At 39.2% G+C, this 18300-nt stretch overlaps 1 protein-coding gene across 1 annotated transcript in view; it reads right to left on the reverse strand.

Annotated features, from left to right (window-relative positions):
- Positions 1-18300, reverse strand: part of LOC110841514 (putative glutamate receptor) — a 19860-nt gene continuing 1560 nt past the window's right edge. Inside the window, exons 2-10 of the mRNA XM_022087139.2 lie at positions 13615-13763; positions 11838-12007; positions 10010-10312; positions 5469-5569; positions 4178-4354; positions 3425-3660; positions 2576-2793; positions 1755-2005; positions 1-1126 (exon numbers count right to left, since the gene is read on the reverse strand). Coding sequence (XP_021942831.2) covers positions 760-1126; positions 1755-2005; positions 2576-2793; positions 3425-3660; positions 4178-4354; positions 5469-5569; positions 10010-10312; positions 11838-12007; positions 13615-13763 — 1972 coding nt within the window. The 3' untranslated portion in view covers positions 1-759. The remainder of the gene's footprint in view (positions 1127-1754; positions 2006-2575; positions 2794-3424; positions 3661-4177; positions 4355-5468; positions 5570-10009; positions 10313-11837; positions 12008-13614; positions 13764-18300) is intronic.

The raw sequence follows: 18300 nt of genomic DNA on the forward strand, positions 1-18300 counted from the left end.
GAATATATTTATTTATTTATTTCATTTGGTTCTCAGAATACAGATTGCACGTCTTTTTATGAAGATTGTTAAAATACGTTTGCAATAGTAATGTGGTGGTGCTGCTTTTTAAAAGTTTTAAATGAATTTTCCTTTATGAGTTGGTCTGTTTTACCATACACTCTAAGAAAAATATTACCATTGTACGCCTATTAGCATTCAAGAGTGTCTGTTTTTAATTACAAACTTTTATTCGAAATAGACTTTATCGTACATAATGCTAACAAAACACAACAATTTATTATTTATTTAGTTTCTACAACAATTAATGTTCGGAGACATCGCCTGTATGAACGTATCCTCTGTTCTTCTTTATTAATTTCTCAGTTTATTTACGACGTTTTCTGAGCTTCATAGTTTACACAGCGTTGCATGAGAGGATTATTGTAAATTATGAATTCGGACGGATGCGGAACTAAGAAATCGTGGCCTATTTTGAAAGTGCTCTCCTAGTATTTTTACCAGTAGGGAAAGAACTGAATGCAAGATTATACCGAAAATTTAATTTGGCGTGGTACCTCTGTACTTAAGCAGAAATTCAACATTCGAAATTCAGGCACTTTGCTTAAACGCGTACCTCGTTATGAGCGACTGTGTAGACCTGTGTATTAAATATAATGTAATGCAGTTTCAAAGTGTGGTCAGTCTCATAACTCTTAAAAAAATTCTTTCTTTTTTAGTTGTTGCTTTTAGAACTGTATTTACATTCATTGGAATTACTCAGACAACCTCCCTAAGGCGCTGGTGCTGTGGGGCCCTCCTCACTCTGATGTTGTGTCCCACCGGTCGTAAAAAGTTTATTTGCGAGTTTTTCGGATGAAAGGAATGGCCGCCATCAACGTAACGAACTGCAGCGATGCAGCAGAACACGTTTTGTTGTTGCAGGAACATGTTAGTTGTAATTACTTTCTCCAGCAGCAGCACCACAGAAGATGCCACGATACCAGCCAGAAGGAAGCCGATGATGGGTGCAACTTCTTCCAACCTTACCCTTGTCCATGCTGCATTTTCTTTGCTAAATGTCCGCCTCATACTGTCATATACTCGGTGTTTGTACAAGACGCCATTTGATCGTAATTTATTCAGGCTGCAACATTACAAATACACTAAATTATGTGAGTGCTGGCTACTGACAAAGTAGTTGTAGTGGGGCATGTTTGTGAGGTCGAGTGCCTCCAGAAATGTGTATGCAAGGCACCATATAACCTGCAGGCCTATGACCTACACCAGATATCTTACCATTCCAGACATGACAAAACTCAGTAACTTCTAGGGACTGAGATATGGAAGTTGTATCTTCCTGAAACTGGGTGACACTTGTGTAGCTAGTGTCAAGTTGTAGACTGACACACACACACACGCGTGTAGGAAGTATATACTACGTTTATTTGGTTACGAATCTGCAGTCATTGCATTCTAGCCCACTTTCTCGTTATATCCATAATAGCAATCATTATAGAATCATGATTTATTCCGCTAAATTTTGTGATGTCCTAAAATCTCATCGGCTGGCATTTTAACATTATTTTGGATACTGACTGTCCCATGAAACATAAATGATGACTTCATTAGTTTCTTTGTTTTCTTGTAGATTCGCCAAAACTGGAAATCTTTTCAAAATTTTAGCTTGGCTTCGCGGAATTACCTTAGAAAAGGAGACACGATAACTACAGTCAGCTTGTCATTCGATCGCAGTCTCAAGCTATATAACTTACTTGTAATTGAAAAGCCCTAGGTACGGACTTCGTTTAGCAATCGCAAAGCCTTGTGGGATGTATAAACTTGTTTCACGCGGCAGAGGGACGACAGTGCAGTTTACTTTGTTCTTGAACGCCAGCGCTGTGTCCATTGACATCAAGAAGGAATACTTGGAGTTGCAGACCTTATGCATTCCGTCCAGTACGGACGGTTGGACGTTGTCTTGGTACGATTCGCCATACGTTTTATCGAGAAATTGTCTGGAAGGCTGTAGGGAGTAGAAGGGAAGTCATATTAAATTTGATAATGTAGTGGTAGTTCAACATATTCCACAGTCGCTGGAGAGAAATTTAATACCCTCTGTTGAAAATGTATATTCAGATCTGCTTGATTTCAGCTAGGTCTACTATGCACAGTATGGCGAGAACTACAAAGTTATTGTTTTAAAAATTATTTGTTCATTCTGTGTATAATTACCACAAATTTATGACATTTAACTTAAAAATCTTTACTCCGACGCCACGTTCGATTAACATATGAAGCTGTTTCTTATAGAACGAATCTGTGTGTTTTTAATCTGATCTCCATACATGCCTAGTTCCAGTGGTTAAATATTTAATGCGATGTTATAATTTTTCATTTTACATATTATTACCTTTCTTTTCGTCCCAATTCACAAGTCCGTACAGCCGACATGGTTGTATTAATTATGTTCGGGCATTAAAGATTACAAATTTTGCGTGACCGTTGTATTAATTAGTTCAGAAGTTGAAGGAAAACATTCTCTTATGTTTTTGTTCAGAATCTCTCTCCAGACCTTTCTGCTCAAGCATGGTACCTCGGAGATGTAGTTCTGGGCGTGCTTGCTGAACATGCCAAACGTGTATCCACCTTTCAGCAGGAGACTCTCGAGGTCCGTGTAAGGCAATCTGTTTTCATGAACTGTCAGGAACGATATGAAGGTGGCTGAGTATGTGCCGAAAATCATCACTGCAATAATGTACATCGAGATGCACACGAACCGGCAGGAGTATGACCGGGGCGTCGTGTCGTGACCTGTCAACGAAACGACGGGAATTATACTCAATGTTGCTCGTCATATGGCTTCATCATCGTCCCACTTCGCGATGGTATTACATACATGAGTTTGAACGAACATTTAATGGCATGACGTTAATAACAAAAATTCATGAAAATCCGATTAGCCGTTCTTGTAATATTAGGCCTATACTGCAGAACATGTAATTTGTTTGGCCACCGTTAGATGGCAGCACAACAGACGGACGGACAGAACAGGCTCATAAAGTGTTCTTCGCTGCTGAATGGCGTAAAGCAGTGGTATTCAACCTTTTTTGTTCGCGTACCCCCAGATATAATTTCTCTTCAACTTTGTACCCCCAAAGTTGTTGGTGTATAATTCAAGTTATACATAGTATATAATCTACATCTAAAATTAATTAAATAAATTACATTACTGATTATTCAGTATTTATCATAAAAATAATATTTTTTTTTTTTTAAATTTCACGTACTCCCGAGGGTACGCGTACCCCAGGTTGAATATCACTGGCGTAAAGAACACCAAAATTTTTTTTACCCCATCTGTGAATTGATTATTATTGTTGTTGTTGTACGTATTATTCAGTTCGATCACCTGCTGTTAATACCAGACTGACATTTATTTTACCTTGTTGACAAAATATGCCAAGTACTAGCAGCAAGGAGTCGCTGAACGTGTAAAATTTGATCTCGTCAGCCTCTTGGTTGCCATAGCGCTGCCCCAGGTAGTATAGCAGTGTATAATGGATAGCGATGACGATGACCGTGGCCATCATAGCTACCCAGAGCATGACACTGAACGGAGCCAGAAAGTTGTCCCACTGCAGTTTTAGGCTGTCTGGGGACTTCACGATGACACAGTACCTGGCATCAGACGGCTCGTTAGTTAAACACAGTATTTAGCGAGTCAGTTATACATTTTTATATGCAGTTTTGTTTGTTTAAATAAATTAGTGCCATTGTTATGTGATTTGTGGTGTTTTATTAATTTCCATAATTACATACACGGAGAAATTACTAGCAGATTAAATACGGGCAATCCCTGTTATTATTTAGTTCGGATCTGAAACAATAAGGATTAATAAAAATATAACAAAAATGTTATCTGTTGTTTTTTATGCGTATTGAAGATGATTTCTTAGCTCAAGGGAAGAACGAACATTGAGTGTGAACTGTAGTATGGCAGAAGTTTACCAACCTTTCAGAGGTTCTTGCCCCAGTCATCTGGAGACCAATCATTATACTACACGACATTACAACCCAGAGGACAGCAGTCTTACTCGCCACTGCCAGAACCTGAAATCTCATCTAGTATTGTGTGTGGTTTCTGAGATTCTTGTTCCAGAGAGTTGAGTTCTAAAGAGCCTGGTGATTAATGTACCTTGTAGAAAGCAGGGGCACCGTGAAATCGACAGCCGTGGCTCGTATCCCACTCATTCCAAATGCGTCTACAGCCACGTGTACCTGATTGTCTTGTATCATCCTGATCATTCCAGTAGCAGTCCCGTTCTTCATTACCGATCCTCTGCCGCCATCAGCAGGGAAACTGAAGTTCGTCCTGCAATGATGCGTGAAGTTCTGTGTATTCGTTGCCTTATCATATGGGTAAAGCCAGTCCTGACGCTCTAGAACGCTCGGAAATAGAAACCTCCTCTCTCGTTTGTACGCAGTATTTAAATAATTATTTGAAAAGGCGGTGTCCTAGAGACTCAGGCAGCGTCGACGTAAATGGACGCAGGTAGTGTATTTCTCACGAGACGAAGCAGAAAAATAAGTTTTAGTTCAGTATCTCACCGAACATCAAATCGTGTGTTATCACGTGTGCACATACGTGTAGGCAGGCATGACTGAACGTCATAGCAGAATGCGCAGAAGCCCTGCTTCGTACTCTGCAGTCCCTGAGTTCAAGTTTTGGCTCGGCTTTTTCCTTGATTTATTCAGTCTGTCCGGGCAGATGCCGTAATAATGCCTTAAAAAGAAAAACGTAGACACGAGATGATAACGCGGCATCATAATATTAATAGTAGATTAGATGGCTGTCTTCTGGGTTGTAGTGCCCTGTAGTGTGGTAGACGTTTACCAATGTTTCAAAGGTACTTGCTGCTTCCATCGTCAGGGAGATTGCCTTTTGAAGGACCTTCGAAACGTTGGTAAACTCTACCGGAATACTCGGCGCTACAACCCAGAAAACAGCCAGCCATCTTCAGACTCACCGCCATGAAAACCTCAAGTCCTACTGACAGAAACTTTTGTAATGTACCACTGATATAAACAGCGGTGTCAAGATAATATTGATCTGAGCGTCAGACCTTTAACAGAGAAGCAGCAACACCAACACAGGCAGGTAACAAGACAGCTGAACAAACTGCCACTTCTGTTACCACACTTGAGAACTACCGTCAGATGAAGTAAACAGTTTTCTGGATATTATCCATCGTCCAATAAATAAAATCCACGACGTTTCGGAGATGAAACTCTATCTCCGTTTTCAGGTAGACCTACTCAGTTGCGCTAATCGATAGAGCTAATCCCTATCTCTGGAGATAGAACGTGCCTATCTCCAAACAGTCACCTGAAATGCATCAGAATCTTTGCTACCAAGCAACTGACAGCCACCCGCCTTCTTGTTCGGACATTATTATAACTGAAATTGATCTTAGAAGGTCGCTTACCTGAATTCCATCCTCTTCTCCAGGACACGCCATACCTTACCGAAGTAGCCACTAAATTTAATTTGACCGTCAGTCCTTTCAAGCACTGTGATTGGAGGATTCTATAACAGGAAAATGTGTCGTTAAATAAACTCATCCTTTACTCCTGTTCAGTAAAAGCAGTCTCTGTATCAGCCTACTTTCTTATTTTATAAAACAATACTTAGTCTATGTTAACATGGTGTATCTGTATGTATGAGTGTGCAATGTCTTTCTGTGTGTTTGTTCACGCTAATACTGGCTACTTCTGGATCAGCAGACGAATTATCACGATATTTGATGTTATTGGAGTCTACTTCAAGTTTTCCTTTTAAATTCCTTACCACTGATATTAACACGGGAGGCGTGTGAATTTCTGAAGTGAAAGAGACGCTATTGTAATATGATGTGCTGGCCCTCAAATGTGTACATTATGGTAAACCAGGTGTTGTTGTGGATCAACATGGCTGCCGCGCGGAATATGTATTTATTCTTCCGTTTGATATCTACGTGCATGAATGTCTCGTCATCCAGAGGAAAGAGATTGAAACTGGGATGATTAAGTTCTGCACGGAGCCTGCTAAATATTTACAGCGTGCCAGATTTAAATTACTCACGGCCGCTTTATTAGTGATTTATTAAATGATTCTGTGTTGTGAGGAACAGTTTCAATTCAGGGGAAGTGCTAAAAATTATACTCGAATGAAGGTCAGATGCCCTTCTCGAAGGTATCACCACCTTGTCGAAGGCAATCTGCCGGGTGAGGAGGCTTGCGTGCTCAAATGACCCTTAGGGCTATGCCGGCCTGAGCTTCGGCTCATGGTAGGGTCACCCAAGCCGGACAGGTCTAAGGAGATGCGCTAGACTAAGAGTGATACCCTGGTCCTCCAGGTTGGGGGTTGGGTGTAGGGCTAACAACCTTTCACCTTTAAAAAAAATATGTGTTACGAAAAAATCAACCAAGCCTCGGATCAGGACGGACTCTTTGGCACGACCACGGCAATTGAAAAAGGACATGAGATTTGGTACCTGGAACATTAGGAGCCTCTATAGGGCTGGGGCACTGAAATCAGTGTGTAGGGAATTAGGTAATTATAAGTTAGACTTAGTGGCAGTGCAGGAAGTGCGATGGGAGTGGGAGGGCACGATCCCAGTGGACAATTTTACATTTTTCTATGGAAAGGGGAATGACAATCATCAGCTAGGGACGGGTTTTTTTGTTCATAGCAGAATTAGGGCAGCAGTTAAGAGAGTAGAATTTGTTAGTGACAGGTTGTCTTACGTAATTTTGGAAGGACGTTGGTGCGACATCATTGTCCTTAATGTTCATGCCCCAACTGAAGACAAAAGCGATGATATCAAGGATAGCTTTTATGAAGAATTGGAATCAGTATTTGATACATTTGGCAAGTATCACATGAAAATTCTGCTAGGAGATTTCAATGCAAAAATTGGGAGGGAGGATGTCTTCAAACCCACAATAGGCAGCGAGAGTCTCCATGCACTTAGTAATGATAATGGCGTCAGAGCAGTGACCTTCGCTACGTCAAAAGATTTAATTGTAAAAAGTACAAAATTTCCACACCGTGATGTTCATAAATACACTTGGACTTCCCCAGATGGCAGAACACACAATCAAATAGATCATGTTTTAGTAGATAAGAGAAGGCAGACAAATGTAATTGATGTGAGATCATTCAGAGGAGCAGATTGCGACACTGATCATTATCTGGTGGTAGCAAAAGTGAGGGAGCGGCTTTCAGTAAGTAGACGAACTAAACAAAATTTTGACACAGAAAGATTTGATTTGAAAAAATTAAGTGAGGGAGAGGCAAAGGAACAATATCAAGTTGAAATTTCGAATAGGTTTCAAATTTTAGAGACAAATGAGGATAATGAAAGTGTGGACATCAACAGGGAGTGGGAAAATGTCAGAAACTGCATCAAAATTTCAGCAAAAGAGAAACTAGGATACTACAGGAGAAAGCAAAATAAACCGTGGTTTGATGAAGAATGTTCAAAATTAATAGATCGAAGGAAGCAAACAAAATTTCAATGGTTGCAGAACCCAAACAAAACAAATGCGGATAATCTATGTAACGTGAGACGTGAGGCTAGTAGAACCTTTAGGACTAAGAAAAGGGAATACCTGAAGGGCAAAATTGCTGAACTTGAGACAAATAATAAGGAAAAAAACATCAGAGACCTGTACAGAGGCATTAATAACTTTAAGAAAGGATATCAACCCCAGACTAATTTGGTAAAGGATGATAGTGGCAATTTGCTTGCAGATCCAATAAAAATTGTGAATAGGTGGAAAAATTTCTTTAGCGAGCTCTTAAATGTTCATAATACTGGTGATATTAGACAGATTAAAATGCATACAGCTGAACTGTTGGTGCCAGAACCTAGCTTAGATGAAGTGGAACTAGCCATTGGGAAGTTGAAAAGTTATAAATCTCCAGGAATTGATCAGATTCCGGCCGAATTAATTAAAGCAGGTGGCAAAGGGTTGCATATGAGGATCCATAAGCTTATTCAGTTAATTTGGGATAAGGAAGAGATGCCACATCAATGGAAGGAATCCATAATTATTCCTATTTATAAGAAGGGGGACAAGACTGAGTGTGGTAATTACCGAGGAATATCGCTGCTATCAACCTCATACAAAATTCTATCCAACATTCTTTTGGCAAGATTAACCCCATATGCGAATGAAACTATTGGGGATCATCAGTGTGGGTTCAGACGAAACAGATCAACGATTGATCAGATCTTTTGCATTCGTCAGATACTAGAGAAAAAATGGGAGTTCGGTGGGACTGTACATCAGTTATTTATAGATTTCAAAAAAGCCTATGACTCTGTGAAGAGAGAAGTGCTATATAATATTCTTATTGAATTTGGTATACCAAAGAAGCTAGTGGGTCTAATAAAAATGTGCTTAAATGAAACCTGCAGCAAAATTCGAGTAGGTAAATATGTATCTGAGACATTCCTCATCAAGAACGGTCTAAAACAAGGAGATGCTTTGTCTCCCTTGCTCTTTAACTTTGCGCTAGAATACGCCATCAGGAAGGTCCAAGGTAGGCAGGAGGGTTTGCAATTGAACGGGACACATCAGCTATTGGCATATGCTGATGATGTTAATTTATTGGGGGACGATATAAATACAATAAAGAGGAACGCAGAAGTTTTACTAGAGGCTGGTAGACAAGTGGGGCTGGAAGTAAATTCAGAAAAAACTAAGTACATGTTAGTATCTCGTCATCAGAAGACAGGCGGGCAAAATTATCTTAGGGTAGCTAATAAATCCTTTGAAAGGGTTACAAAGTTCAAATATTTGGGAACAACAATAACAAATCAAAATGATACTTGTGAGGAAGTTAGGAGGAGACTAAATTCCGGAAATGCTTGCTACTTCTCAGTCCAAAATATTTTGTCTTCCCGTCTGATTTCTAAGAACCTGAAAATTAAAGTATACAAAACAATAATATTGCCTGTTGTTTTGTATGGGTGCGAAACATGGTCTCTCACTCAGAGGGAGGAACACAGATTGCAGGTGTTTGAGAATCGGGTGTTGAGGAGGATATTTGGGCCTAAGAGGGAAGACGATGGGGCGTGGAGAAAACTGCACAATGACGAGCTTAAAAATCTGTACTGCTCCCCCAGTATTGTGAGGGTGATTAAGTCGAGAAGAGTGAGATGGGCGGGACATGTAGCGCGCATGGATGGGACAAGAGGTGTGCACCGGGTACTGGTTGGGAAACCTGAAGGGAAGAGACCGCTGGGGAGACCTAGACGTAGATGGGAGGATAATCTCAGGCGGGATCTATGGGAGATAGGAGTTGAAGGAAACTGGATTTTGTTGGCCCAGGACAGGGTCCGGTGGAGGGCTTTGGTTAATTCGGTGATGAACCTTCGGGTTCGGTAAGCCATCTAGTTAGTTAGAAGGTCAGATGTTCTGAACTTGGCATATAGTAACTGAAACTACGCAGTTTAGTTGGTCAATTTCAGTTGTATGCACACTTGTTCATTTGATCACAAATCGTGCTGTTGTCTTTGACGGAATAATTTGGCTATCGACAAACATGGTAGATGACAATCAGTTTCGCCCGGAAGTAATCAGCACTGCCTCTGTGTTCGATTGGTTTGTCCGTTTATTTATGTGTTTATTTCTTCGAAGAAACTTTTCAGAACTCAGTTAGTGACTTTTTCGGGCATCGTGGGACATGGAAGGGAACTATAGTATCTAACTTAAATAGTTAGTAGTTTGAACAAAAGCTTTTCGTACAGTGTTTACCGTTTCTGTCGGACTGGTTACAATGCAAGAACAAATAGTTTTATTGTGCAAAAGCCATCTGTGTCCATTGTTGTTGATTCTTGTCAGTCACTTTTTACACACGTAACTTGCTTGATAACCTGTAATGCAACAAGCGATCACTATGTGTCGCCGCGACAGCATGGCGACGTAACGACAGTAACCATAATAGAGTTCTACCCTCTCTTTATTTTATCCATACCTCAATAGTTGCCGTAGAAATAGAAAGACCTTGGAGACTGGACCTCCTGAAGTAGAAATCTGTCGAAGGAAATCTGAATGTCGTCTCTGATAACCAATATCCGAAATCGTGGTAGAGGAGCGGCCTTTCTGTTGCGATCTTGTATACTTCTGTCAGCATGACCAAGCCTCCTGCATTCTGCTGAGCTACCAGGAACTCGCAATCAAAAGGGATGTTGCTGTCACCAAGAAACTCTTTCGGAGACGAGGTGTTGTCCAAGAGAAGCAGCCATGTCGGCCCAGTCAGACTTGTTGTGTCGGACAACTAAAGAGTAAAACATTAATTACGAACGCATTGTCTGCAGGGGTACACATGAGGTTGTAATGAGGTTATGAGGTGACTGATTCGGGTTTATTCAGCGATGTTTTTTCAGTTGCTTGTCAGTCAGTTTTCACACTCTTACAGTACAGGATTTGTAAACTATAAATTCGAACACGTTTGTAATGTCAGTGTACGCCAATGAATACACGGGTACATCTTTCCAGTTTGTTGACGAAGTTCAGAATAGTCTGCACTTATGCCTTTATATGAAGTTAGAGTAAAACTAAGAAAATAAAGATTATAATTGTGTTTATTGTATTTGATAACAAGTTTTTAAAGAGAATATATAGAAATGCGAGTAAGAGAATGGTGGGGAAAATAATATAATTTGGAGCTTCATTATTTGCACCCTTAATTATAGTCAGTACGAAAAATCAATATATCAGTGTTATAGTAATTAAAATGTATGTTGTTGATGTTACGTGTTAAATATGTGAATTTGGTCTGCTGAATGTTAATTTCCATACAGCTTTTACCTTTCAACTCACCACTGTTGCACTGAATCAGTGTCATCTTGAAGAGATTTACAATCTTCAACAGACTTATGTCTCGATACATTTTAAAACACAAGAAAACAAGATAAAATTGCAGTAGTAGTAGTAGTATAGGGTGGAAGTATCAGTGTTAATTTCGATAATAACGTAAAAAAACATTATTATCGTACAAGGGAGCCGAAACCATTTATACAGTGTATAAGTGTAACTTAGCATCTGAGTAATAAAGCCCCTTCAAAGAAACATTGCTGTTAATTCTTATAGCGGATCTGTGTTGCAGTTACTATCACTATTTTTTATTGTTGCGCAGAAGGATAGAACTGAAATAAACTGCACTACGAGGCGCGTCCACAAAGTAAGTTTCCCACTCGTCCCACAGCTAGCAAACCTTATATTGCGCAAAGCGACTGTGCGTACGTGATAGAGCAATGACGTAGAATGGCGCATGCACTAACGGTACTTCCCGCGTTCTCACAGTAGCATCGTTGCAGCTGTTGAAGATGGAGGTTCTTATTCCAGCTCCCGCCGACTGTGAAGTGCGGTCAGTGATAACGCTAGGCCGCACACGGCTCGACGGACAGCAAGTCTCCTGCAGGAGTTCAGCTGGGAGGTGTTTAATCATTCACCCTACAGCCCGGACCTCGCTCCCAGTGATTTCCATCTTTTCCTACACCTCAAGAAATTCCTGTCCGGTCAGCGTCAGCGTTTTGAGAATGACAGAGAGGCGGAGATGCTTGTCACACAGTGGTTCCAATCCCAGGCGGCAGACTTCTACGACACAGGTATTCAAAAGTTGGTCCCACGGTATGACCAATGTCTCAATTCCGGTGGCGAATATGTTGAAAAATAGCTGGACACTTGCTGTATCTGTTGCAATAAATATTTCCATGAAATTGTGTTTTGTTTCTGTAAACGGCCCCAGGGAAACTTACTTTGTGGACGAGCCTCGTATTATGTATCAGACGAATCCTTACCCGACGTACAGAGCTCTTGGCCTGTGTGTCCCCCGACAGAATGACATTTAGAGGGTGATTACTGCAGCACCTGTATTCGGGCAGAGTATGGTTAAATGACTGGAGGGAAACTTCTGTTGCAAGGATCCTTTTATCTGAGAGGAGTCGACCTAGTTTCACTGAAGATGGCCCTGCAATCAATAAGTGCATGTTAACGTTTGTTGAAGGAGGCGTCTTATATCCTGCATTGTTTCTTAATAGACGCCACTGTTATTGTAGTCGAATTGTCCATAAAATTCAAATTATTGTGTGAAGGTTCAATACGTTTCACATTTCGTCTTGTATAATTTAATCTCTGGCTATGAGCAACCTGAATTTACCTCAACTTTACCTATTTTCTAAGGAAAAATACGATAAGGCTTATAGAGCCAGTTGGTCTGTCCATCCTTAACAACTTTTGAACCAGCTGAAAGACTTCTGTGATAGTTAGTATACACATGATGCTACTAAAGGATATGCCATCGTTGTATCTTACAAATGGATGTCTTGGCTGTATCGTCGTGTAGACTGGTAGGAGTTTATTATACCAACGTCTCATCATCATGGAGATGACTCATCACTCACAGCCCTGATGATGAACTCAGCAAGGACCTCTGAAACGTTTGTAAATTTCTACCAGACTACAACCTATAAATTATCCATCATCGTACTTACCGCCTCGAGAACCTCAAATCCTATTTCATATCTTTCGATTTCCTGCTATCGATAATACAAATGTGGCGACCATGTAAAACTTGTCGAGATGCGGTTGCAATTAGCTCCGCTTGATGCACGGCCCTGAAATTTTGTGCTGTAATGGAACTACGAAAAATGTGCAGGTTTTATTCTAAGCTACTGCACAAAGGTAGGAAATTAAAATCAATACAAAAGCGTGATGGCTTCTAGTCACATTGATGTACTCAGTTTAAGAAACTACCATTTGTTTAAAAAGTGTAGGAACTGACAGGCAGATGTTTTCATATCATGATCATGTATTTTCTTACGAAACGATGAAAGTGGAAAAATAATTACAATATTGTTTTTTTAATACTTGTAACTGTCCATACTGGCAGTACTGTACTCAACGCGGAATGGATTTAGTAGGATCGCTGAACTTTTTCTCTAATCAGATTTTCTGTATCGAAGTTGTTTAAATGAGATTTTTTTATACTTTTAGGCAATATGGATATTTCTTACAAAATTTAATTAAAGAAGAATTACGATCTGGTTTAGAATTAAGACCCTGAAATGATAACTTATTTTCTGGTTGTACCGAAACTTCGGGCATTTCTCCCAAAATCTCGTGGTTCCCCTACCTCAGACAAACATCTACTTTCAATAACTTTAATTCTTACTCCAATTGCAGTTCAATTAACTATTGTTATGATAAAGGATATGGAAGAGTAATTATGATGTATTTATTACTGCGGCAACACATCTACTTTAATTTATAAATAAACTTTTTATATATAAAAGCCTGGGTATGTGTGTTGTACTGGTAACTCCTCCATGCAAGCGATAAAACTCGACTTGGCCATCCTATATACGTATTATCACGGTCTCACCTTTGTGTTAATTTCTGTTGTACTGTTATAATTAAAATATATTGAATCTGTAAACAACAACAATGTAGTTGATGTAACAAATTGGAAGACGTTCCGTTGAATTTAGGAATTGCACTAGTCACACTGTAACACATATTTGATATCAGCAGAAAGCAGCTAGTCTCTAAAAAGTAACCTCATGAGTGAATACTTACTCATTTCCGTTTGATGTTTGGTAGAGAGTAGGAAAACACATCCACTGAGAAAATAATTCTTCAATGAACTTATTACATTAGCTGCAGTTGTCGCTGGAATCTGCACTTCTCTTTTACCACAACAAGGTACTGCTATCATCAGCATCATGCTATAGGAGAGTATGGCCATTTGACCCAACAACCTTTAATTAATGTCAGTAACTCTGTAGATACAATTCGTGAGATGTTTTATGTTCGTTCAAATCTTCCTTTTGGTCCAAATGCGTTTAATTATTGACTCTTGTAATATGTTAATTGAAGTTTCTGTGGTTTTTTTGAGTTCATTATTTTCACTGAGGTTCTATTTTAATATTATTTATCTATTATTTATTAGTTTCAGATTGTTCTCACAGTTATGTTATTCGATTATCATTAACAATAATATATAATATTTTGTAACATTATGATTCCATCATCAATTGTATATGGACGATGTCTAATCATTTTCTCTCAACAAATTGTTCTCTTTAGTAATATGAACTTCTTCCATCATCAAAATATATCCAGAGAGTTCCTGCACCACACTCAGGCGTCACACTGACAACGTGCATGTGGTCCGTGACAGGTGGCGAACTTTAGTGGAGGACAAAATCGTGATAATGGCGACAAGTTGGTTTATCGCCTGACTCGATAACCTGATATGCTGTTGTTAATTATCGGACATAAATGACCAACCAACAATTTTCCTTCTACAAAGAAGGATTATTTACACAAGTTGTTGTGCTAAAGAATAGGTTATTCAAGAGGGCAGGTGTTATAACAGCGGTTGTGATGAAAACAGTAAGATACGTGGCAGTAAGTTGATAAATGATTAACTAACGCAAAGTGATGCACACGATACAACGTATCGATGTAATTACATCCTGGTTTATCACGTGAATACGCGTGGCACAAAGCTGATGCAAGAGGTAATGATTCTCCGAACATCGTACCAGAATCCGTCTGGTTTAAGATGATTTAAGTCCGCTCTGTTCTGCTGTATGTTTTAACCGGCACTAAAATAAGACATGTTTATTAGTTCCGACGCTATCACTTTTGCTAAGTCAAAATGTACGTTTATTTATCTTGCATAAGATGATAGTGAAAGCAATTTAAATATTCAATTCGATTATGTTTACGTCGAGCAAACGGAAAGCTTGGTTGAAACAACGTCAAAAGAGAATACGCAACACAATGAACTTTTTCATCTAGAAGAGTAGACATTCGACTTCGGTATGAATAACCGCATCAAGTTTCAAAAGACGAAAGAAATAGACTATTTGGAGCATCTGGTAAAAGAAGCCATTGATATCACGCTCCATCTCAACAGGGGTGGTCATGGAACCCAATGCATTTTCTGAACACAGCCTATCGACTCTTCTCTCATATTCTGGTTCAATGGTCAATGAAGGCAGGGCCCTGCTAGACTAATGGGTACTGTTTTTTGGCTGTATTTGACTCTAACTTCACATCCATCGTTGTTGATGGAGACAGAGATATTGTCCGACACGCTGCAGTTTTTCTGTATAGAGAGACAGCTGATTACCAGAGTACACTCAATTGTATTTAGTCGTCGTGAAAACGAAAGGCGTGTATAGACCTGTTTTTTTAACAAAAGGACACGTTTCGAATAAAAGCTGAAGAGTACAATTGAATATAATTTACATTTCATTTGTAATACCCTTTTTTCTGCAAATCTTGTGGCTTTTTGAGATAAATGAACAGAAATTTTTGGACTGTGTCATCTCATAACTCGAAACTTATAGACTGATTTTGATCAGATTTTGTGTTTTTCCGCTCCGTCTGTTAGGTGTTTTTTTATAAAGTAGAATCAAAAATTAGATTTTATTCGGCCATTTGTTGTATTAGCTTCTGAAGTAGTCTTGTAACATGCGACAAAATGCTGCAAAAAATGTTACTTTATTGCAGTGTGTGTTGATAGAGAATGGATAAAGCGTACAAGTATTAAAGTGTTTAGGAACAAAGCACGACATGTTTGAACATATCTGGTTATACTACATGTGTAAATGTCCGTAAAAAACTTGGATTTCTAATGAAACTACTAAAGCTGTAGGCATTCGAGAGCTTTATTTTGTATAGAAGACGTAATGGATGTGCAATAAGTTGAACAGGTGAGTAAGCTTTTAACATTCTTCACGTGAGAGCTATGTATCTGGGTGCCCTGAATTATCTCGATACACACTTACGTTTTAACCTTTGTTTCTGTAGGAGCAATATTATACATATATATAAAATCCTTTCATTCATAAATAATATTTAGATAGAATTTCCAGGCGAACACAGCTTAGTAAGAGTCCAGACATAATAAAAAAACTTATAGTGTTCAATGTATTCACATGCCCAAAAGACAGTATCTTCTGCAAAACTCGACTTCATTTCAGTTTCATGGTACGTACGCCAGCATATCTGTGAGCGTTATTTTAATACTGTATGATTAATAAATCCTCCAGTATCAATAGTCCTGGAGTGCACTTCATCATCTGCGTGACCTAACTTGCTATCCATTAACCGTGCATATAAATTGTTTATCTGTTCAGGACACTTGTCCTTTGAATGTGACTCTTACAACGGCACAGCACAATGGTTATTAAGCTTTCTGATTTACGTACAGATAGAACAGCATTTGACTCTCCGAGTGGCGGCACCTTGTCTGTCTCATATTTTTCAGGACAATAATGATCTACAGATAGGCTATAATAATTAAGGGCATTTAAACATGTTTATTTACAATTCAATAATTAACGCCTTTGTGTGGTATTAAAATCGAAAAGACGTCATAACCACTACACAGAACATTTTCAATTAATAATTATGCAAGAAGGCGTACGAAATAATTTGTTAGACTTTTCCATCGTTAAAGAATGTGCGGATTGCCATTCCGTTTCGCTCCTCCATTTCTGAAGGGTGCAGCAGTCGACCCCAGAATTGCGTGTTTTCACGTAATCAGACACCTCAAGAGAGAGGGTGGGTGGAAAGAACAATAAATAGTATTGAACTCATCTATGCGATCAATCAGGGCTTTTTAAGATGAGTTATGTGTGCTCTGAAACTAGATTGTTGAGGTCAGTGGCAAATTATAGAACGTAGATCTTCAGTCCTGACCTAGTCGAGGCGTTTTTATAGTTCGTATTAGTCCGCCCATACAAATTACGGAATCGGTCACTTCCGTCTCCATCCCTTCTAACCGGCCACCCAATCATCATCCCATTCCAGTACAATTGAAAGAGCGTTATTAAATAACCAATGAATTAATTCACAGGCGGCTCGCATCATCTTGAACAGTGAATTTTAGGATCTGAGTTAAACTGTGTATTTTGTAAGTAAACTGGATCTGTTTAATTTGGCTTTGACGCTTGACTGACAGCTGGTAAAAATTTTCTTCATTTTGTGTGTAACTTGCAATAAATTGTCATTGCATAAAAATATTCCTTGTAGTTTTGAGACAAAATTGACTTCGATCGAAAATGCATAAACTTTACCCGGTATTCCCCTTCGGGGTTGAGTGGGGGGGGGGGGGGAACTCCACAAGTACAAAACAAGAGCTCTTGGACATTGCATATAGGGAAAAAATCAATACATAGGAGTTTATTGCTTCCTGCTTTTGCTGTGTAGCCTAAGCATTTACACGTACGGGGTTTTTATGTAGTGACGAGAGAGATCAACATGTATTATTGTGCCTTGTATTTCGTATTTTGTAGTTATTTTAGCCCATTTTTATAAACCTTAGACGAAGGACAGTGTCCAGTATAATGTCTGAAGTAACTCGGTAAAATAGTTGATGGAATTTTCATTTTTGTATGGATTTAGATTGTGACGCGTCTCTGGGTTGTCGCCCCGCGTAGTCCTGTTATTCGGAGGAAAATGCTGCTACCATCTTGAAACCCGAAAGGGATGACAGAACTCCAGTATCAGGATTAATAATTGTCTTTAAACGAGGGTACTATATAGTGCCGCTTGATCAGGGCTATTGCACATATCATGGGACGCAATGACGCAATGGTGGGATGACGATTATTAACAGAGGAAAATGAAAGGGCTCTGAGAAAATTATCTCCCAGTGACACTTGGTCCGCCACTGATCGCACTGAAAGCACCGTTCATTAATTAAATCAGGACCTCCGCGGTCCAGCGCGTCTAGCCGCCGGAGCTATGGCACATTCCCTCATCTTCAACCCAAAGTTACAAAGAGTTAAATCGTTGGAAATTTGTGTTTAAAAATTTGGAATTTATACCCGGAATCAGCTACTTGTGCTTTTCGTTATTTTATTTGGTTTCTTAAGAAAGTGCATAATTGTTATCTTACAATATGCTACTACGCGCACTTTTTAAACATAACGAAATGCTTCCTAGCAATCCTTTAATCTTTCTGCATGCCTATGCCTACTTTTTATACGAGTACTAGAAAAGTGGGATATTTAATAAAAAATGCTTATGTGCCTAAGAACTGTGACTGGAACACGAAAGGAATGCGGAGGTGAAACACCACGTATTCTAGACGTAACCATTATTAGTAGGTGAGTAGTTAGCTTCCCTATCAGGAAGTCGTAATCTGTTTGTACCTGCATTAAAATGGTAGGTAATCTTACTCGCATGTTTGTTCATTCTTATTGATTCGTGCACATCAAATAGAAGGAAGAAAACTGGGTT

Source organism: Zootermopsis nevadensis, unplaced genomic scaffold (assembly GCF_977971745.1).
Source record: "Zootermopsis nevadensis isolate Lab colony 2312 unplaced genomic scaffold, Znev_1.0 Znev_ptg000010l, whole genome shotgun sequence".
Classification (NCBI taxonomy): domain Eukaryota; kingdom Metazoa; phylum Arthropoda; class Insecta; order Blattodea; family Termopsidae; genus Zootermopsis; species Zootermopsis nevadensis.